This window comes from Micropterus dolomieu, linkage group LG02 (assembly GCF_021292245.1).
Source record: "Micropterus dolomieu isolate WLL.071019.BEF.003 ecotype Adirondacks linkage group LG02, ASM2129224v1, whole genome shotgun sequence".
Taxonomy (NCBI): domain Eukaryota; kingdom Metazoa; phylum Chordata; class Actinopteri; order Centrarchiformes; family Centrarchidae; genus Micropterus; species Micropterus dolomieu.
The window spans coordinates 28,492,826-28,515,621 of NC_060151.1; the positions used below are offsets into that span (position 1 = coordinate 28,492,826).

Here is a 22,796-nt window from a genome sequence, read left to right on the forward strand (position 1 = left end):
CAGAAAGTCCTTCATCACAGCAGTCATTGTACAACCCACTTTTATTATAGTTATATATATATTGTGTGTCTGTGAGGTTTAAATCACACCGCCTAATCTCACAAATGAATATACAACAGTTTGGTTACAAATGTCATTTTACATTTAGTTTCCAAATAAACAGATTCTCTATAAAATATTCTAATAACCCCTCTGAGAAAGGGTACAACTAGCCCCAGTTTGGGCCTCTCGTGAGCCAAGCATCTAATTTCCTAAAAATATAAACCCAAGAGGTCGTTCAACAAAGCTTCCTGCTGCTCTGAAGTTAAAGTCTCTTGACTATTTAGATGATGTATAAGATGAAAAATATTGAATCCACTGCATGATAATAAAAAAAAAAAATTATAACCCGTTTCTCAATGTTCATAATCCAATTAAAGATGGTAGGCAGAAATTAATTTCTGTATTTCTTTCCCATATTTATTATTTTGTCTAGATACTGAACCCAAAAATTCCAACAGTGTGTCAAAGTTAACTTCTGTTCTGATGAGTAGTTCCCATCAGTGTATGAATAGGCGAATGTGACATAGTCTAAAAGCGCTTTGAGTTGTCAGTGAAGACTAGAAAGGCGCTATATACAAACACAGAACATTTACCTTGCAACCAGACTAAGAGAGTAAAGGTTAAGGAAATCTTTTGCAGGTGTTTTGAGTTAATTAGCTGATTAGAGCTCTTCTCAGGTCGATATTTCTGTAGTATAAAATATTTATTTTAAAATTCTAATAGTTTCAAGAGTTGAATTTATGAAAGTTAATTATGGAAGAAAATGAACTTTTCCATGATATAAAAAAATTTAAAAATGTATATGAAAAGTGCAATGTATGGCTGGGCGACATGGCCAAAAATGTTATCATGATAAAAACATTTTATATCATTCGATACCGATAATTATCACGATAAATGTCAAATTGTTATTTCTTTCAAGTTTATAAGCTGATTTTTTGCTCCTGACTGAAAATTGAAGAAACCAGGTTAACTTTTCTTTATGGTCAGAACGTGAGAAACACTTGATGCCAAACAGCGGATCACTTAATAAGTTACTGAGGGAGAACATTCAAAACTATTATGATTAAAAAAAAAATTTAATAAATACGATTAGTAAATCTTTTTTCAGTCCCTTTTCCTCAACAAAATAAATATTTTAACAGAAAAATTAAGCTAATATGTTCTGACAATGTGTTGAACATTTATTATATTGTTATTGAGGATTGAAAATTATATTGCGATAATTATCATTATTGTTTTATTTCCCAGCCCTAGTGCAATGAGATAATTCTTATGAATTGGCGCTGTATAAATAAAATTGAATTGAAAGGACGGATGTAATTTACAACTACCTGGATAGAAAATACAGTCGCAGCTTGAGAAACGGGTTAAAAGTCTTTAATATTGTGCAACAGATGGAATATTTGTTTCATCCAGATGGTTGGGAAGATTCTGGAAAAACATTCAGAGCAACTGTGAGCTTAGCTTTTTTTAACAACCTTTTATTTTTTTAAAGATCACTGGGTAACTTTACCTCTGTGACTCGACTGTAGCGGCACAAACTGAGACCAGGAAAACTGACTTTATATATGGGAATTATATAAACTACCTGGGATATAAATAAATTTAAATATATTATATTTGCATAAATGATATGTTATATTAATCCACAAACACTGAAAACAGTGGCTACTTTTTTTCACTTCACAAAACCTTCTGAAAATTTAAGCTGGGAATCAGATTCTGGGTGCTGCTGTGTTTTTTTATTTTCATATTTTGTTTTCTGTTTCACTTTGTAAACTTTATTTAGGGAGTTTAAAAGGTGCAGCATTCATACCTCCTCCTTTGTGCTCATTGCATAATAATTATTTTCTTAAATAATTTTATTTATTCCTCCCAAATAAAGTTGAATAATGTGGAATCAGTTAAGAAGTACTAACAAATCTTGCCGTCCATTGTTGCTGCTGCTGACGCCTAGAGGACCCACAATATGTTAAAGTCACATGACGTAACAACACCTCTTTGGCTGCTGAGAGAACTTAGTTGCAAATTAGCAAAATAGTTTGAACTGACTGAACTGGACAGACTACAAGGTGGGCTCGTGATCTGTGTCTCATAATTAATGTTTATTTAGTTTTGAGAAGGGGAGATAAAAACAAAGGCAAGACTTGATAGAGCTGCAAAAAGGAGGGAGGGAATAACAGAGCAGACAAAACTGTGGTTTGTTAGCGATGGGTTTAAGTTATTATTATTAATTATACGTTTTAGGAGAACTGGATTGAAGCTGCCAATTTTTCAGTTCAACAGACTTTAAAACTGTTCACCGAAACTCTGGATAATTAAGATTACAACTGAAAAACAGAGCGGTGGAGTGGAAACTAAAACGAGATGCTCATAAAACTTAAAAGCTTTTTTGAAAAAATCCGTGAGGGGGATATGGCGTCAAATCCCAGCATTGAGCTTAGCTAAAAGTAGAAATTAGAATCATCATACTTTTTTTTTAGATTTTGGATAAGTTCAGCAGCTTCGGTGCAGTTTTGTTCCTGATTGCAGCGACAAAGTGTCCTGAACTTGCTGTGGTCTTCTGCATATCAACAGCTGCTGAGGCTCATGGGTACTAGAGTATTTAAGAGCAATTTGATATGAAAATGGAATTTCTGGGAAACAGTTGAAACATTCCTCAGTGGTGACCATCACATGATCATGTATAACGACTCAGAGAGTTATTTAAAATGAAAGACCACCAATGACTTTGTTCCTCCTTCGTTTCCGCCCCATGGGTTCTTTTGCAAGCCAAGAAAGTCGCAGTTTGTTGTAAAACAATAAAGTAACATTTAGTTTTGTGTGAAACCGCTCAATGAACTACATCTCATGTCACCACCATGTTAGCGCTGTAATGCTAAGGTAGGTAACTTAGCTGTGTTCCACGCACAGATGTATCTCATCTGATTTGTTTAATCCAACGACTCCTGGTCCTTTCATCACATCATCTACACATGGAAGCTCTTTGAGGATAGCTTCAGTCATTGAGAGAGAAAGTTATGTCGTCACGTACGTATTTTCACAGTCTTATACTTCAACTGTTTTGCGACAAACTGCGACTTTCTTGACTTGCAAAATTGACAAACATCATGCGTGTTATTCAGGACAATACCATACATAATTTTTGTCTGGAATAAGGTACCACGGGGGTCCACAGGAAGGCAGGGGCGTAGGACTGGGGGGGTAAAGGGGACTGAGTGTACAGGGCCTTCCTGTGACGAGGGCCCACAGAGATCAGAATACTCGACAATAACGGCGGCCCGATGGCCCGGGGCCAGTAAGGAGTAACGTCGGGAAAAAAAATTAGAAACTCAACATCCTGCAGTTGTTTTGCAGCTCATGGCGTGCACCGTTGTCCAATCCAGATTTGTAGTTACGTGACGAGCGGTTGTCAAATGTTATTTCTCTAATCTCAACCATGCAGCAACCTCTGGGTTTGAAAGTGAAACCATGCAGATGGAACTTACAACTGCATTCTCTCTAACAGCCAGCAGGGGGCAAAAAGAAGTCCGTTTCCATTAGAAATATTGATAAAATGTTTCTACTTCCCAGCTGAATTATTACCTTAGTAAACACTTTCCTAATGAGTTTATGGTGTCAGTCACTAGTTTCAAGTCATATGCTTTTGGGCGGGACTACCTTGTGATTGAAAGGTCGCTAACATGGCGTATAACATAACTTATAAGTGTTTGGTTTTGTTGTAACACTGATAAATAACTGCCGGAAAGGGAGGGTCTTAGGTGCATATTTAAGAAACAAGGGGACAGGGCTAAAGTAAATATATCTCTTTAGATTGTTTTCTTGATCGATCAATTAATTATTTTGTCAATAAATGTCAGAAAGTAATGAAAAACACCCAGTATAACTTCCTAGAGTCCAAGGTGATGTCTTCAAAGATGCTTGTTTGATCTGACCAACAGATGTATTCAGTTTACTATCATATTTATGACGACAAAAAGCATCAAATCTTCATATTTGAGAAGCTGGAACCTGCATGTTTTGAATTTTTACGAGTTGCCAATTAATTTTACAGACTTTGTAAGTCTGGAATAATTGAAAATTATTTGGTGAACAAATATTATAGTGCTGTAATCAGTATAGTAGGGATAGTTTAGAGTTTTGAGTTACTTTTTGACACCAAATAAGTTGTGTATTAAAAGAAAGCTCAGCACAATAAGCTGTAGCTTCAGCTGTTTTGGTTTGTAGAAATATCTCGTCTCTATCTTGGGCTGTTCTGCTGTCATATTTGTCTTTTACTCCAACTTTTTTGTGTAATTACTCGAGAGACCGAAACAAATTTCAACATAAATATACAATATTGTTGTTATAATATCCACAAGACTCCTTTTTTTCTCTGTTCAGGAACATTATTGTTAAAATTTAAATTAAAAGCATATAGTATAAATATTTGTGGAACAGGTTCTGCCCACTTTACTTTGGTGATATCCAATCACAATGCTGAGGTCCCTCTACTCATCATGGGAGAAGTTGTTGGCCTCCCCGCGTTGCTCCTGGTTACAGGCAGGAGGAGACGGGGATCGAGGCTCTTCCTCCTGCAGCTCCACTGAGTTCTCCTTGATGGTGCTCCTCCGGCTGATGCTCCCTCCCAGCCCCAGGCTCCTCATGCTGCTGCTGCTGCTGCTGCTACGGGGACTGGGGCTGCTGAACGTCACCTCCCCGCCACCACGCCTGGGAATAACCGACACATCAGGAGGAAGAGAAAGAGGAGGAAGAGGAGGGTCAGAAGGACAGAGGAAGAACAGCGAGCAGCGAGAACTTGGTGGCTTGTTGCAAAGCGAGATTTAAAAATTAAAAAAGCCCCTGAAATCTTGCAGAATGTGTGTAAAACTTGAGGGATTAGCTTAGTGAAGAGGAAAGTAAAAAGCCCGTTAAGGAAAAGGAGAAGATTCCCCGGAAGCTTTGAGGACAGTTTGCAGATCAGTAGTGTCTGAGGAAGGTGTGAAGCGGGACATGAAAGGAGGAAGAGGAAACGTAAAAACCACAAATGATCTTCACAGTTCTTTTCTGAGGCACTACAGAAGTTACAGGGTTTAATTACAAAGAAAGATTAGGACTTTGGATGAAGGTATTTTGTTTTATAATTACAAAACCATTATCTTTACTAACGCAGGTGGAAGTGGATGGTTAATATTTTACGTTCCATTTTATGTCTCACCGTCTTTCCCATCATGCTCCTTGTGTGGGATTTGTCACTTGGTTTTTCTACCCTCACAGTTTGGAAACGCGTAAACCAAAGACACAGGGTTATTTCCTCTCAGAAGGAGATTAAAAATTATTTTTTGCAATATTAAGTTCCTAAAACCTAGTGGATTGCAGACTGTAATTGTTTATTTGATATGTTTGATATGTGTTTATTTTGGTGGCTCGTTCCATCTACCATAGATGTGCAGTCAAGGACTTAAATTTCGGAGTATTTTGATTAATTGTTTCATCAATAAAATAACGTAAAAAACTGTGAAAAATGTAAATAACAAGTGCCTATTGGACCTTTGTTTTGTCTGGCCAAAAGTCCATAACCCAAAGATATTCTCTTTACTATGAAATTAAATCTAATTTGAGAAGCTTGAACAAGAGAACGTTTGTGGCAGATTTGCTTGAAAGTAATTCAAATATTTCAATAGTTAGTTACAGTTTCTTTCCACTTATTGCAGCTTGATTAAACTATATTTTTCCACTGTAAAATGTTTCATCTCTCGCAAACAACTTTCAAAAACAAAAATGAATCTCAAAACTTTTGTTAGAAAATAAATTAGATGCATTTTGAAGCTCTCAAGTTGAACTTCATTATAACAGATTTCCTAATTCATCACTAATTTGCTGTCAGTATTTATTCCTATTCCCCCTGCCTCACTTTGTCCCAGAGTTCACTGGGCCCTTCGGTACCTCAGTTTGCTCCTGAGTGAAGCCATCTCTCTGTTAAGAGTGTCGTTGGCCTCGCTCGCCTCCTCCAGCTCCCTCTGCAGCTTCCTGCGAGCCGCCGCCACGCGCTGAGCCTCCTCCTCCGCCTCCTCCAGCTGATGCTTCAGCTGCTTCACCCGAATGTTGCCTTTCTCTGCCTGCACAGAGCAGTTTTAGTCACAGGTTTATGACTGAAGGCATGATAAATGACTTTGGCTAACACGGTTATCAGAGTTACCTGGTCTTTGTATTGCTGCGCCTGCTTCCTCTCATCCTCCATCTGGACGGTTAATTCCTTCAGTTTTTTCTCTTTCTGGCGCAGATTCTTTCCGTTGGCCTGACGCTCTCTACACAACATCAACACAATGTCATCATAACAACATTTAATCCTTACGCTCTTAATCGTACTAGTTAGTACATGTAGTTGGAATTTAACTTCATTTCCCAACATGCAGCATTACCTGCTCTCAATCTCCAGCTGCTCTTCAACCTCTCTCAGCTTGGCCTCGAGGGCGGCGATAGAGGATTTGAGTTTGGAGCGGCCCTGGCCCTCTATCTCCTGCAGTTTGGCCTTCAGCTCGCGGTTTTGTCTCTCCAGCTGCTGCCTGGATCCCTCCCGACTCTGAGAGGAAGACCTCTCTGCTGCCAGCTCTGCACCCAGCTGCTCCACCTACACAGCCGCAGTCAGGACGGCACAGGGTTTAAAAGAAAGAAACTACGTAAGGACGTGTGCTAGCCCACACTAGTCCTCGCTAAACCCCGTCTAGTCTCGTCCTAACCCTCTCTAGTCCAACCTGGACCTACCAGCTGCTGGCTCTTCCTCAGCCGGTCATTGAGGCTCTCCACGTTGGTCTGCTCTTCCTCCAGCTCCTCCTCCAGCTGGTTGATCTTAGTCTCCAGACGACGCTTTTCATCAGAGAGTAGTGATCTGAGCGGAGGAAGGAGGATGGAGAGATGAGATGAAGAACGAGAAGGGAAGGTAGGAAAGCAAATGAGAAGAGGGAGAATAAGAGATGATTCTCATGTTATTTTATATTTATATTTCCTCTAACAAGAATTTACATTTGAATATTGCAATTTTGAAAACTGGTAACTTGGTACCGTACTTGCCAATTCCTGTTAAAACTATTATTCCTTACAATTTTTTATAATCTGATGTCTGTGGCAGCAGCGGAACGTCAGATATCTCAACAGATACTGGCTACATTTTCATGACTATTCAGAGGATAAGTCCTAATCATGGGTTTCCCACCACTGGGCCAAAAATTATACTTAACCCACTTTGATTCATGAAAATTTTTTGTAAAAACAAAACATTCATAGTCCCCAGGAGCATCAAACGTCTGAAGCGTGACTGTTGTTTCGCACAGTAAAGATGATTTTGTTAGAGGATGGAAAGAAGTTAAGATCAGAGAAATGACTTGTGTCTCCTTCCAAAAATTTTTCTCCTCTAATTACTATACTTTCTATAACATTCTTGTCACTCATCTCAAATGTACGTATATGTTAATTTAAAACAAGACACCCACTTTCCGGAGTTACTGGCCAGTTCTTCAGTCAGCTCGTCTCTTTCCGCCTCTGCCTGCTTACGAGCTCTCTCAGCTGCTGCCAACATCTGGAAAGGACGAAGAAAAGACGGAAAGAGGAAGTTGATGGTGATATAAAGAAGGTAAGAAACAAAATGAACATGATGCTGATCAGAAGAGTGTGAGAGACAACTTAAGCCCCCAATGGAGGAAACAGAGAAATACAAATCTCTTGACTGGTTGAAAGAAACGTCTTGATAAATTTTATATTTTCATATTTAGAAAATCTTCAAAATCTGATATGTCTGTGCAAAAGAACAGCCACTCCCTAGATACTCCCTAGATACTACTAGATACTCCCAAAGTTTTTCAGCTCAAGACCCAAAAGAGAAATGTGGTGTTTCCCTGTGACCCAAATTTACAAAAATACATCTACATTTACAAATTACAGATAAAGAGCAAAACAAACTATGTATATAAAATGTATTAATTTTCTTATTAAAGTAAACAAAAACAACAACGTCTATTCTCCTTTCTGTGTCTCACCCCTTTCTACTCTCATTTTATTATCCCCTCCCATCTTCACCAACATGTCTTTTGACAGTTCAGTTTTTGAAAGTGCCATTCTAAGGTCATGCTGAACATTTAGTCTGTTTCCGAAATGGTTTTTCAGGTATGCTAGAGTGGGAAAAGCCAGATTCACACAAGCATGTTGTGCCACATTGAATCAACACATCTTGAAGGATTCTTCTTTGCAAAAAAAACAAAACATTTGTACTTTCCCAGATAAAGCGAATGTTTCATTTGCCAACATTAATAAACTCATCCTTATACTTTTAGACGTCATGGGATCGACAGTGACAGATCACAGACTACAGACATGAAAATTCTGTATGAATGTGGACAGATGATCAGGGCTTGCGACCAATTTTGGGTCCTGATCCTAGGTTTGGGATATAGAGATGCTTAATGCACTTGTTAAATAAAATACTGGTTAGTTACACTTTTACTAGTAAGCCTACAGTGAGCTGGTTTCTTTTTCAAATGCTAATAATGTTATAGCATCAATTCACAGTTTTTTTTTTAACTCGTCCAGCCAAAACCAAGAGAAACCTCCTATTGGAAAACAAGAGGCTCATAGAATAAATTCACATGTTCAACCAGAATACATAAACTTTGCTTTCTATCTGGTTTAACTGACCCCATTTTAACGGCTTCTGATGTACACGCAGCTTAAAGGAATTATATCAAACATGAGGAAATATATTTTGAGCTCCACAATTAAACTTTCAAAACTAAATATGTTGATGGTGACGAATGATCATAACTGATGGGAAACAACAAGCTAGTGTTCAAAGGCACCACAGTCCTCACCTCGTGGAGCTGGACGATGTCCGCCTCCATGGCCTTGGATCTGCGCTCAGACTCCCTGGCTGAGGCGAGGACCTCCTTCTGGGCTGCGCGCGAGTCCTCCAGCTCCCTCTGGAGATCCTTCACCTGGCCCTGCGAGGAGAGAATAGAGGTCATGTAGGTAACAATGAGTAACCACTCGAACAAGAATGAAAAATTATGGGAAGCACAGAAATGTAAATGTGTGCTGACCTGGATCTTGCGGAGCTGCTTTACTGCTTCGTCACGCCCCCTGTTGGTGGCCTCCAGCTGGTCCTCCATGTCCTTCAGCTCCCCCTCCAGCTTCTTCTTGCTGCCTGACGCTTGACCTCGCTGCTTCCTCTCCTCCTCCAGCTCCGCCTCCAGCTCACGCACCTGACGGGGAGACAGCAGGGTGGCATTTAGTCATTTTACAATTAAATGGAGAACATTTTGATTGATTTGGATGTTCATTAGGTCATAGAAGATCCGACTTGGATTTCAAAAGTTCATAGTTACAATTCAAACCCACACTGAAAAATGTAAATGTATCCAAAAGGATCTGGTGGAGAGAAATCTAATGTAATTAAATTATGTTTATTTCCAATAAGATAAAGCAACTTAAACTGGAGCAAGAGATTCAAAGTGGTAAGTTAATCATTTGAAAAAAATTTTTTTATCTTTCATACATAACGTTTTAACTCTACATCACATTAAGATGAAGAGAGAGAGGTAGGATCTCCCTTTCGGGTGGACTTGGGGGTTTTTCACTTTGCAAACCTATTACACGCACAAAAAAAGATATACAACACAATAAGGGAAAGGGAAAAAGCCAAAAAGCATAATATGATCTCTTGCTCAAAGTAGATAAATAGGTCAAATTTAGATTAGACTGTACTGTTGAAGAAAGGGACCCAATACACTGAGCAACTATCGAAGCTGTGCTATCAGAAGCAACAACAAAGACGTCAGTCTTATCTGTGAAGACCTGTAAGAAGTTGTTTGCATCCAGTTAATGGCAGTCAGGCAGTTTTTCAGAACAGCCAGTTAGTCAGTTTCAGCAGGCAGCAGATATACAGCTCAATATCTGCAGCGTGACAGTGATAAGAGATCCCCTTAAATTTGCTTATGATGTGACCTAAAGGGAGCACATAGAAAGAAAAGAAAACAGCCTGAGGAACACCACAGGAAAGAGCAGCAGTTTCAGATGTATAAGGACCCAGCGACACAAAAATACTCAGACCAGGGCACTCTCAGAGACACCCACACCCTTGGCCTATGAATCAGGATGCTGTGATCTACAGTATTAAAAGCTACACAGAGATCAAGCAGCACCAGAACAGAGCATTCACACGCATCAGAGGACATACTCATGTCACTGGAGACCCTGAAAGGAGCTGTCTCTGCTGAATGTAGAAACAAGATAGGACAACAACTTTCTCTACATTTTTTTAGATAAAAAGGCAGCTAAAAATAGGTTATAGTTTTTGGGGAAGGCATGGATCAAAGTTAGTTTTTTTCAGAAGAGGTTGCACAAGTGAATGTTTAAAATTAGTTAGGACAAAACCAGATTTCAGGGCACTATTTATATTTGAGACCAGGCAACACCAGACACATTACGCTTATGGGCATGGAACTTGGTAAAATGTCTACAGGGCGTGATGAAGGTTTCATACTGCCCACAAGATCAGTTAGGTAGGAGTGAAGCAGTCCAAAATTGATGGCCAAGTTGCATAAGCGTTAATCACTCTATTCACTTTACAGACTGGCTTTTTTTAATATTGTGAATCTACTTTTAAATTAGTCAGATTGGTGCAATGAATATGCCCGTCCTGCCACTAAATGCACAATATCTGTACAACATTTACACCAAAAAATTGTGTGAAGCTGAGTTAAGACCAGGATGGAAGCAGTTAAAATGACAAGTTCTTATGACTAAACTTAAGAACAGGAGATAAAAAGTTCATAGAGAAAGAAACATCAAACCAGTAGGAGGATCATATCTTAAATTAAGAAGAGCAGCAGGAGGTGGTACTCCACCTGTTTGAGGAGCTGCTTCCTCTTCTCTTCACCCATCTCATCGCGGGCGTGCAGCTCCCTCTCATGCTGAGCTCTCAGAGCCTGAGTATTGACCTCCAGACGCAGCTTGGCGTCCTCAGCGACCTGCAGCTCGTCCTCCAGTTCCTCCATCTGCGTTCTCATCTCGTCCACGATGGCCTCCAGGCCACGCTTGGCCTTCTCCAGGTCATGGACCTGACGGAGGATGGAAAGAAAACAAGATCAACTTCTGTAATAAAAGAAAATGATTCATTCATGTTCAGACGTTTCCTCTTACACTCTTTCCCACGTCGTCCTTAGAGCTGATGAGGTCCTCCATCTCAGCTCGGAGGGCCTTCATGGTCTTCTCCGCCTCCTCCAGAGAGTCCTGGTTCTCCTCCAACGCTCTGGCCAGAGCTAACACCCGCGTCTCCTTCTCTCTCGCCTCCGCCTCCGCTCGATCCCGCTCCTCTGCAAACTTGCAGGACACAGCGCGCTCCTCAGCCAGCATCTGACCAACGCGAGGATAAAAGGAGATCACAGGAGATGAGATGTGAATGTAAAATGAACAGGATTTTTCAAGCGTTTAAAATGTCATTATAACATCAAAGGGTAGGTTCACAGTTCTTCAAGTCTTAGTTAATTTGAGACAAACATCCAAAAGTGTCCTCCACAGTTACAGGCAGACCTGATCAAACTTCTTCTGCTTCTTCTCCAGGTTGGAGACGAGCTGCCGCTGGCTGTCCAGGTCCATGAGGACGTCCTCCAGCTCCTGCTGCAGCCGGCTCCGGCTCTTCTCCAGCTTGTCGTATGCGGACGCCTTCTCCTCGTAGTCGCTGTTGGTCGCCTCCAGCTCGCGCTGTAGACGCTTCTTCCCCTCTTCCAGCATTTCCACCATCCCCGACATTTCGTCCAGCTTCTTTTTGTAGTCAGACACCTGGTAGAAGGTGGACCAGTGGAAGCTTAGAGGAGTATGTCATGTTTCTACAGGGTATTCACAAAAGTCTCAAAAACACCACTGATTTGTCTCTGACTTCTCTCACTTAGTTCAGATTTCACATCTTTCTGACGTTACTGACCTGCATGTTAAGGCTGGAGACCTGCCTCTCCACGGCCCTTTTGGCCTCAGTCTCCTCCTCCAGCTGCTCCATCAGGCTGTTCCTGTCTTCCTCCATCTGACGCAGACGTCCGGACAGATTCAGCTTCTGACGAGTCTCCTCTGACAGCAGCTCCTGGAGGAGAAGGACGAGGAGACGGGAGGAGATGTGAAGAAAGGTGTCAGTTGACAGCAATTTATTTTAATCCACCGCTTCAGTTCAGACTGAAATATCTCCAAAATTAGTATAATTTTGTTCAGACATTCGTGGTCCACAGGAGACGAGTCCTACTGACTTAGGTGATCATCTGACTTTTCCTCTAGCGCCACCATGAGGTTGACATTTGTGGTTCAGTGTGAAATATCTTGAAACGACTTTAAAACAGATATACAAGGTCCTTACACAATAAATCAAAATTACTTTGATGATCCTCTTGACTTTTCCTCTAGCACCACCAGTGGTTCACAGGTTTCACTTATTCTGAAAAATATCTCAACATCTACTTAATGGATTGGCACCATATTTTGTATATGCATTCACGGTTTCCAGAAGATGTATCCTGACAACTTTGGTAATTCACTGACTTTTTCTTTAGTGTCACTTTTTAATGAAATCTCTTTGGAAGGATAGCAGTGCAATTTAGTACACATATTCATAGTCCCTAGAGGGTGATCTGAAATCAATTTGAGCGCTTGATTTTTTTAACTAGCGCCGTTATCAGGTCAAAGTTTAAAGTTTGTCAAATTCTCCAAACCCGTAAAATGAAGGACATTCCAGCTCGTCCTCACCAGAAAAACAGCCATAAACATCAATTATTATAGAGCTTATTATGACTCTTGTTTACGTATTTTGTTAGACCGCGACCTCTAGTGGAAGAAGAAGTCAAGTGCTGTAGTATAAAGAGCGCCAAAGTCCGTGTAAGGAGGTGGTGGTTTGGATGGATGAGTGAAGTAAACTCATGTTGACATGTTTAAAAAAAGTTTTGTAGATAATGGCATGACTTAACCCAAAGCACCATCGTTTCCTAAACCTAATCAAGTGGTTTTGTTGCCTAAACCCAAACAAACTACGACTGCTTAACAACGTTTAATACATGTTAAACGTGACTTAGATCACGTGACTTTCATAACATACCTAAAGTCTGGTACTTGCCTCTTACATGTTGTTTTGGGGACGAGACATATGTGTTGTTCTGGAAAACGGTCTGTGGGACAACTGATAATCAACCTTTTTTGTCGTTTAAGTATCGGTCTCAACAGTTTGGTTTTTGTGTTAATTAGCAAACATTAGCATGCTAACATTCTTAGTTAAGATGGTGGACATGGTAAACTTTACTCCTGCTAAACATCAACATGTTAGCATTGTCATTGTGAGTATGTTAGCATGTAGCTCAAAGCACTGCTGTGCTAGCATGACTCTTGTTAGTGCATGTTTGCCTCGACTCTCGTGTGGCAAAACCTACAAGGTCAAATCTGGAGACACAGATCCATTTACTGGTGTTTGTTTGTGTTGTCCCTCACCTGTGCATCGTGGAGCTGAGAGGACAGAGTGGAGACCTCTTTACTCAGCTTGATGTTCTTGCCCTCCGCCTCGTTCAACACACTCGTCACACTGTCCAGCTCCATCTGGAGAAGATGAAGAGAAAAAAAAGAGAGCGAGAAAGAAAGGTACATTTAATTCCCAAATTTTGTCTTTCACACTCTCTCTCACAATTTTAGCAGTAGAACGAAAAAAAGATGACTGCTGGTTAAAACAGCTTTATTATTTTCAGTTGGTTACTGTTTAATTTTCAGTGTTGCTGGAGCCCTTGATATACAGTATACTTTGGATGCAGGCAGAATTCAGTGCTACAGTGTCATTTCATTGGTATTTTGTGACTCACAGTCATCTTGGAGACTCGCTCCCCCAGCTCGGTCCTCTGCCGCTCGCTCTCATTGAAGCGCGAGTTCAGGTCATTCAGCTGACCCTCCACCTTCTTCTTCTTGTGCTCCACTTCCTGTTTGGCGCTGGCGAGGGATCGCAGGTCGGCGCTCATATCTGCCGACTCCTTCTCCAGAACCTGCTTGGCTTTCTCCAGACCAGCTCTCACCTGGACGGAGAGATGTGATGCTAAGTGAGTAAAAGTTGTTTTTTAAATGACTTAGAAGTGCACTGGTCACAACATACAAGGCCTAAGGGAATAAACTGTGTGTGTGTGTGTACCCTCTTGGCCTGCTCCAGCTGTTCATTGAGCTCCTCCACAGCCTGGCTGTGTTTCTGCCTGAGGTCCTGGATTTGGGCCTCGTGGCTCCGCCCCTCGTCCTCCATGGCTTTTTTCAGCATGGCCACCTCCTGCTCACGCTTCGCCCTGCCCGTCACATATACACACACACACACCACATCTCCACAATACATCCAGAGGAACAAGGCGTAGAGCTTTGGCTACCAGCTTTGGCTACCAGCTTGTGACAGGCTTACATACATCCACTTTTATGCAGATGACACTGTTAGTTATTAAGCTAAGATTTGGCTTTTATTTTGTATAAAATGTAGAATGTAAAACAGTATGTCATTTTGCCCTTTTTCTTAGGAAGGTTTATGCACTGCACTTTTTTTCTTTCTTTCTAAAGGATTTCAGAGAGCTGCAGACACACATATTTTTGAAACACCAGTTGCAACTTCTACAATAGGTTCACTAAAGATAAAACATCTTTCCCAAAACAGACACTACCTATTCAACTTTACAGAAGTTCATGATGGATTCGTCATGAATAAAATCAAACGTTTACATGTTAGTGTGATTCTACCTAATGTTCACATGAATCACATCTATTTCAATAATATAATGATATTAGCTGAGCTAATGCAGCAGTGATGATTAATGGGACACAGCCATGACACATTACCTTTGCAGGCCTACTATGGCTTTTTCAGTGCTTGAGGAAGGGCATTTTTGGTAGACATGATTGTAGTCCTAATTTTAAAACACTCAAGAGTCACTGCAGTCAGCATTGCAAAATAATGCTCGACTTTTCTAAAAAGTAACTTTAAGCTTCTTTATACTAAGAATAAAAAACATTTCTGAGAAGATTTATATGTACTGGCATTGGTTCTTTTGAGGTTCTTTTGGTTCTTTTCTTTTGTTCTTTTCTGTCTGTACCTTAAGGTGCCAACACTAATGCACATACAGTCCCCTCCATAAGTATTGGAATGGTAAGGCAAATTCCTTTGTTTTTGTGGTTCACTGAAGACATTTGGGTTTAAGATCAAAAGATGAGACAAGAGTTCAGAATTTCAGCTCTCATTTCGTGGTATTCACATCTAGATGTGTGAAACAACTCAGGACATACAGTATCACCCTTTGTTCGAACCCAAGTGAACAAAACTACTGGAACATGTGACTGACAGATGTTTCTTGTTGCCCAGGTGTTGCCTTTTAGGGTGATTGTCCAAACATTAAATAGCTCTGCATGACTAGTCTAAGTTTTCATCCTTGGTTCAAACCTATAAAGACTGTATTTTCTGTTAAAGAGGATAAACTAACATGAAGACCAGAGAGCTGTCTGTGGGAGAAATGCAAGCCATTGTCAAGCTGAGAAAAGAAGGGAAATCGACCAGAGCCATTGGACAAACATTGGGCATAGCAAGCACAACAATTTGGATTGTCCTGAAAAAGAAAGAAACTACTGGTGTACTGAGCAACAGACGTCCAACAGGTCGGCCAAGGAAAACAACAGTAGTTGATGACAGAAATATGGTGAGAGCTGTGAAGAAAACCCCCAAAACATCAGTAAGTGACATCAGCAACGACCTCCACAGTGCAGGGTGAAGGTATCACAATCCACTGTTGGAAGAAGACTCAAGAGCAGAAATATAGAGGCCACACCACAAGATGCAAACCACTCATCAGCAGGAAGAACCGGAAGGACAGATTGAAATTTGCAAAGAAGTACAGAGATGAGCCGCAAAAGTTCTGCAACACAATCTGATGGACTGATGAGACCAAGATTAATCTCTAGCAAAGTGATGGAAAGGCCAAAGTGTGGAGAAAGAAAGGAACTGCTTATGATTCGAAGCGTACAAGCTCATCTGTGAAGCATGGTGGAGGTGATGTCATGGCTTGGGCCTGCATGGTTGCTTCTGGAAAAAGCTCATTAATATTTATTGATGATGTAACTGATGATGGTCGCAGCAGAATGAATTCAGAAGTGGACAGAAACATTTTGTCTGCCAATTTACAGAGAAATACATTTAAACTAATGGGGAGGAAGTTTATCATGCAGCAGGACAATGAGCCAAAGCACACTGCCAACAAAACAAAGGACTTCATCAGGGGGAAAAAGGTTTTAGACTGGCCAAGTCAATCAGCTGACCTTAACCCAATAGAGCTGCATTTCACCTCCTTAAGAGGAGACTGAAGGGAGAAACACCCCGAAACAAACAAGAACTGAAAGAAGCTGCGGTAAAAGCCTGGAATAGCTTCACAAATGAAGAATGCAACAGTTTGGTGATGCTGATGGGTCGCAGGCTTGAGGCAGTTATTGCAAGCAAAGGTTATGTAACCAAATATTAAATGTTATTTACTTTAAGATTATTTGTTCCATTACTTTTGCTCACCTAAGAATGCTGTGGTCTAATACAGACGGTGATATGTCCTGAGTTTTTTAACACATCTAGATGTGAATACCAGGAAATAAAAGCTGAAATTCTGAACTCTTGTCTCACACTCATCTTTTGATCTTAAACCCAAATGTCTTCAGTGAACAACAAAAAACAAAAGAATTTGCTGTACCTTACTTTTGGAGGGGACTGTAATTGATTAAACACTAAAATGTGTGGATCAATCAGAGGTCGTGTCTGTAGGATATAATACATCATACAGACCGTAGCTCTTGCTGGGCAGCGGTGGTATCCAGACTGTCCTCCAGCTCTGTGCGTAAAGCATTCAACTCCTCTCCGAGATCCCGCCGAGCCGCCTCCACCTTCCCCCTCGCTGCCCTCTCTGCCTCCAAGTCCTCCTGCAGTTCTGAGAGCAGTACCTCCAGCTCCCGAACCCGCTTCACCGCCGCCCCACGGTGATTGCTCTCCTCCTCCAAGCTGTAGACACAAAAAAGGTTCTAATTTAGTTTCTAATATCTTTACAGCGGACTCTTCATCTAACTTCAGGAGTTTCATTCTTGTCTGAGTGGAAATGTGTTTGAGAATCAAAGCGCTTCAATCACAAATTCACATCACAGGAGAACTTTTTTTGTGCCATTAGTGGGAATGACGTAAAAAGGGCTAGCTACCACTAAGGGTACTGATGGCATGTGTTCAGTATTTCATGTTTGAAGACTGAAAAGACTGTTAAGCTTTATTTTAAAGGTCCCACACATCTTAATATGCTCGTATCACTTTAATGTTGCAGAACACAGTTTTGTTTGCATCCTTCAACTGCACACCTGGCCAATTACAATTAAATGTTTGATAAGTGTACCTTTGTTCACACGAACTTATGACCAGATTTCCATCTGGATCACGTGGATATTCGTGGTCGACAAAGGCTTAACCTTACTGTTTTTGGTGATCCTGTAGCCTTTTCAGTGGTGCAGCCCTTAAAACAAATATCTCTAGTGCCACCCTCAGGATAAACACTGTTTTTAGGGCTCAAAGAATCACTAAATCATTACTGATTGTTTTATTTTTATTGTATAGTTGGCTGTTATGAACATCATACACGTAGTTCCTCTCACCGAGCCTGTGTGGCCTGGAGCTCCTCTTCCTTGGCGGCCAGCTGAGCTCGGAGCTCGTCTAGTTGGGCCTGCAGGTCAGCGTGCTGGTCCTGGAGGTCGGCCAACTCAGCCTCCACCTTCCTCTTGGCTTTCTCCATGTCCAGACGACCCTTCTCCTCCTTCTTCATACGCACTGCACACACACAGAGGAGGAACACACTCAACAGACTGCTTCATAAACGATTTTACAGGAGGTGTTTTTGGGACTCAAACTAATAATAGGCTCTTCAAGTCCTGCAAAGTCCTGTAAGTTCCGCCAATTAATATCACAGTCACCTTCACAACTCAATAAATCAAAAGTAGAGGACTTCAACATGAACTCTTTGCCATCCTAGAAGATTAATTCCATTTAAATTCAAAATTACAGGTGAAAATACTTTTTCGTTTTTACAAAGGAGACCAAAGAGTTCCAGAAATAACTCCTACTCTGAGCTTCAGCTTTAACTAACGTCCGTACACCTTATGATTACTTATGATTGTTTGTATTTATAGTGCAGTGTATTTGTATATTAGACATGAGCAGATGAAGTATTTTGGTTGTTCTGACTGACCCTCCAGGTCTGAGATCATAGACTCGTGTTTGGTCTTGAGTTTGGTCAGATTCTTGGACTTCTCCTCCTCCTCTGCCAGGTTGGAGCTCATGTCAGCCAACCTCTCCTCCAGAAGCTTTCGCTCCTGAAAAGGAAACAAAAGCACGCGAGTACAGAGTGTATCGTATATTAAACACCGACCTAATAAACAAAACTGCATCTTATTACCTTCTGCAGTTTGTTGTTCTGGTCCTCCATGACAAGAATGTCCTCCTCCATTTTCTTCACTTTTCCCTCCACAGCCACTTTCTCCAGCTGCAGCTTCTGCCGAGCGTCTTCTTCCTCGCGTATGTGGGACTCCATTAGCTGCAGGAAAAAAAAACATCAAATAAAAGGAGCGCACATTTAAAAAAAAACTGTATTATTACACCAGACATTTTTGATTATGTACAGTTCTGCTGAATTTGAGAAGATTAAAGTTATTAAGATGCGGAAATCGTTATGGTCATGATAAACACTGTCTTAACTGTTTATTATCTTCCTTTTAAATGTTTAAAATTAAAATATTTTAATGTTTGTATCTATAAGCACCTAGAGCACCATTTTGTGTATAAAAGGTAAATTACAGATAAAGTTTATTATTATTATCATAACTATTTAATTACTTAGTTGTAATAATTGTAATTATTTATGGAATGAAAATACCGGATGTTTGTTGGTTCCAGCATCTCAAATATGAGAATTTGTTGCGTTTCATGTGGTTAAAGCCCTTAATTTTTTCTGTTATACTTTATTAATTCAAGCGGAAATTTGTTTTGTTCTCTGAATTTAACACATCTTAATTCAGGGCCTTGCTCAGGGGCACCTTTGACAGTCGTTTGGCTGGACTCGAACCAGCAACCCTCCGGTTCCCAAGCCAAGTCTCCCACAAACTGAGCTAATTAACATGCTCTGCACTCTTTGTGTTAATAATAATGTCTTTAGTTTTAATAATAATAATAATAATAATGTGTGTCTACCTGTAGCTGCTGCTCCATGTCCTTCCGCTCCTGGTGTAGGGAAAGGCTGCGATCCTCTTCCTCCTCCAGCCGGGCCTCCATCTCATGCAGCACCTCCTCCAGCTCCTGCTTCTTGGCCTCCAGCCGCACCCTCATCTCCTCAGCCTCGGCATACAGCTCCGTCTCCGCATGAAGCTTCAACTCGAGCTGGGCTCTCTCCTCCAGCAGCTACAAACACAGAATTCATTTTTTTATGAAAGTGTACTTTTAAGACGTTTAAAAAACTAGATCAAAACTAGCATTTATTTCACCTGCGTGTGTTTCTGGGAGATGTCCTTCAGTTCGGTCTCAGCCTTGGTTGCCATCTCTTTTGCTGCCTTTAGTTCCTCTTCTTTCTGACCCATTTCCTCTTCTTGTCTAGTGACCTGCAGCAGGGGCTTCACCTGAAGCATCGACAGACACATCACACATCCACAAATCAAGCTTAAATTGTCTTTTCCTAACCTCCAGTCGAGCAAAATAATGTTTTAAATGTGTCCTGAAAAGGTCTCTGTACGATGGCCATTGTAGGACATTCAGAATCAGTTTTTCAGGGAGGTTAGCACTTAGCACTTGCTAAAGTTACACAAGACCTTAAATGGTTAGCAAGCTAATATGAACAACTATTGGATCTGAACTTGTAAAACTGTTATCAAAGTTAAAACTTTGTATTAAATAAATAAAAATGTTAAATAGTTTTGAGCCCAAAAAGTGTTGCCAGGTGTACAATAATTATCATATTTGTACAATCAACACTTCTAAAAACCTGTAAATGTATGCGTGTGTGTGTGGGAGTTTGTAACCTTAGTGAAGAGCCTCCACCACTGCCAGTTCTTGAGTTTGAGGTAACAGGCGCAGTTCCTCTGGATGACCTTCATGGCGCTCAGCTGCTGCTGACGTTTACTGAAAGCCCTGGAACCATACATAAAGAAAGATTAAGTGTGTGTGTGTGTGTGTGTTTGTGTGTATGTACAGGTACTTTGTGCAGTGGGCCCCCAAAAGGCAGTAAGAGATATTAGGATACTCTTACTTTGTTCGTGTATCAGCATCCAGTCTAACTGTTTCTCTTACTTGCGACCCAAGAAGCCTCTTGCTTGTGCCTGGAAGGCGATGATGACGACGGTCAGTTTGAGGTCTCTCTCTTCCTCCAGCTGGGCCAAAACTCCCGTCCTGAAGAACATTTTACTCTGACCAATACGGTACAGGTTAGGATCCAGATCCAGGTGCTTTACCTGGAGGAGAGCAGATGAGGAGACAAGAGGCAAAGAAGTGGAGTGTGCTTAAAGCTTCTTGCAAGTTCACTGTCGTAATCCAGGTTGGTAGTCCGGTATATTTCAGTACATTCCAGTTTTGGAAACTGTTGACATCCTCTCAAATTTCATTTAACACTGTATGTGAGTATGCAGGTCTGTAATACTGTTACAGGTGTTTTCTGACCATCAGTGGCATCATGAACCTTTGTCAAAACAAAATAGTTTTACTGGTATCAGCAGTAGTCTGTGTTAGTATTCCCTCCAGCTCACCATCAGACAGCATGCCTGCTTCCCATCCATGAAGCCCTTTGGGATGGCATTGGCAGCCAGAATCTCATATCTACAAACAAGAAAACACTTTACTGTAGAATGAAATGATGAGTAACACAATCTAGGTATGAGGTAATAAATATAAATATGTTTAATTTAAGGTTAAAAAAGATATGGGTTATCTAATGCTTTTATGTCAATTAAACTAAACTTGTAATAAACTTTGATGCTATTTGGATAAATCCAGACTTGAAATAATCAGATGGTGATTGTATATTATATTTATTTAAACAGATTCTGGATGAACTGAACTATGATTATTGTTATTGATACCTCTAAAGAATAATTATTAGTATAACATTTGAGGAATGTGGTCTCAGACAGCTCCCTCACCTCTGCCTGAACTCCTGGAACACGATGCGGTTGGGGAATCCCTGTCTGCAGATTCGGATGCCCTCCAGCACCCCGTTACACCTGAGCTGCTCCAGCACCAGGTTGGAGTCCATCTTCCCAGCCTGCAGCACAACCAGCAGACCAACAAGCACTGATTGCGTGTACAGACATCTCTGTGTAGACTGTCGCTTAACTTAAAACCATTTATGGATTCATTTGGCTTCGGCTTGAGCAAAACAAATAAACGTAGATGACCGACCCTCTTCTCGTGGTTGGGGATGATGCAGCGGACAAAGTTGGGCTGGGTGTTGTGCAGCGTGGTCATCAGCTTGCCCAGCGACTCCTTGTACAGCTGACCCACTGTGCGGAACATGCCTTTCTTGGATTTAGTGGAGCTGGGCACCGAACTCTCTGACATCTTGGTTATGGTCTCCAGACCCACCACTCGATCCACTGACATGGAGGAAGATTTACACCACATTTTGTTACTAGGACCAGAGATATTTGCGGTGAGATTTGCAGTTGAAAAGCTACATGAGGACATGTTGCCCCGTCATGTGGTACTGACCGTCTTTCCACAGGTCCTGGATGAAGTTGCTGGAGGAGTTGTTAAGCAGAGCCGTCACATTGTCATTCAGAGGATCCATGTTCTTGGTCAACCAATTATCTGCATTATAGTCGACCTGGAAGTGTAGATGGAAGTCATGCTTGTTAACGCTGATCATGATAACAAATAAAAAATAAAAAAAATCTAACGATAAAGCTGGCGTTAACTATATTTTTCTTTCTGTCAGTCCATCTATCAATACTTCCTGACTTCCTGTCTGTAGCTCAGCTCTGAGCCCATTGGTTCATACTGAAGATTTAAAAACATCTCACAACGGCTGCTCACTGTAGTTCTTTATGAATCCACATGCGGCGCTCTAGTGAGTGTTTGGGGCAGCAGGTCTGAGTCAGAATAAACTTCAGTGTGTGTGTTCATGGTGATTAAGGAACATGTGCAGCAGTGAGGCTCACTGATGGGTTTTAATGTTTTTGGACAACAATGGAGCTCTAAGGATCAGAGGAAGAAGAGACATCAGGCTTTGAGACACACAATAGCTGTTAGTAGATATATTCATTGTCGGTTTTGGTCTGTTCATTGTTGACAATAAGAAAACAGAGAATAATAATAATATAATAATAATAATCCTTATTTGTAGAGCACTTTTCAAAAACAAGTTACAAAGTGCTTTAACAAGTGTAAAGAATAATACAAAAAAAAAGATAAGAGCATGAAAATTTAATATAAAATTAGTAAAATACAATAAAATAAAAGGGATAAAATAAAGTCAAATAAGATCGGGAAAAGCTCTCCTATAAAAGTATGTTTTAAGAAGGGACTTAAAAGAGTTCACTGACTCAGCCGACCTGATTTCCTCGGGCAGGCTGTTCCAGAGCCTCGGGGCCCTGACAGCAAACGCTCTGTCCCCTTTAGTTTTCAGTCGAGACTCTGGAACAGACAACAGACCTCTGCCCGAGGATCTCAAGGTACGTGCTGGTGCGTATGG

The 22,796-nt window shown here is 40.8% G+C and overlaps 1 protein-coding gene across 2 annotated transcripts; it reads right to left on the minus strand.

Moving 5' to 3' along the window:
- Window positions 1-1,003: 1,003 nt before the first annotated feature.
- On the minus strand, window positions 1,004-21,936 carry LOC123964035 (myosin-11-like). 2 transcript variants are annotated; one of them, XM_046041172.1, is made up of 27 exons: window positions 21,815-21,936; window positions 21,506-21,699; window positions 21,247-21,368; window positions 20,854-20,923; window positions 20,402-20,562; window positions 20,134-20,242; window positions 19,603-19,734; window positions 19,313-19,519; window positions 18,522-18,659; window positions 18,315-18,438; window positions 17,725-17,896; window positions 16,877-17,089; window positions 14,216-14,360; window positions 13,896-14,102; window positions 13,534-13,638; window positions 11,996-12,148; window positions 11,605-11,853; window positions 11,215-11,427; window positions 10,920-11,132; window positions 9,114-9,275; window positions 8,886-9,014; window positions 7,515-7,600; window positions 6,790-6,913; window positions 6,447-6,655; window positions 6,224-6,332; window positions 5,971-6,143; window positions 1,004-4,755 (listed from the first exon to the last, which is right to left on the minus strand). In XM_046041172.1, exons 1-27 carry the CDS (start codon window positions 21,891-21,893, stop codon window positions 4,536-4,538), a joined length of 4,218 nt encoding a protein of 1,405 aa, XP_045897128.1. In that variant the 5' UTR covers window positions 21,894-21,936; the 3' UTR covers window positions 1,004-4,535. The 2 variants fall into 2 exon arrangements, with proteins under 2 accessions (XP_045897128.1, XP_045897129.1); XM_046041173.1 differs by lacking the exon at window positions 1,004-4,755 and adding an exon at window positions 4,808-5,014.
- Between the last annotated feature and the right edge of the window lie 860 nt (window positions 21,937-22,796).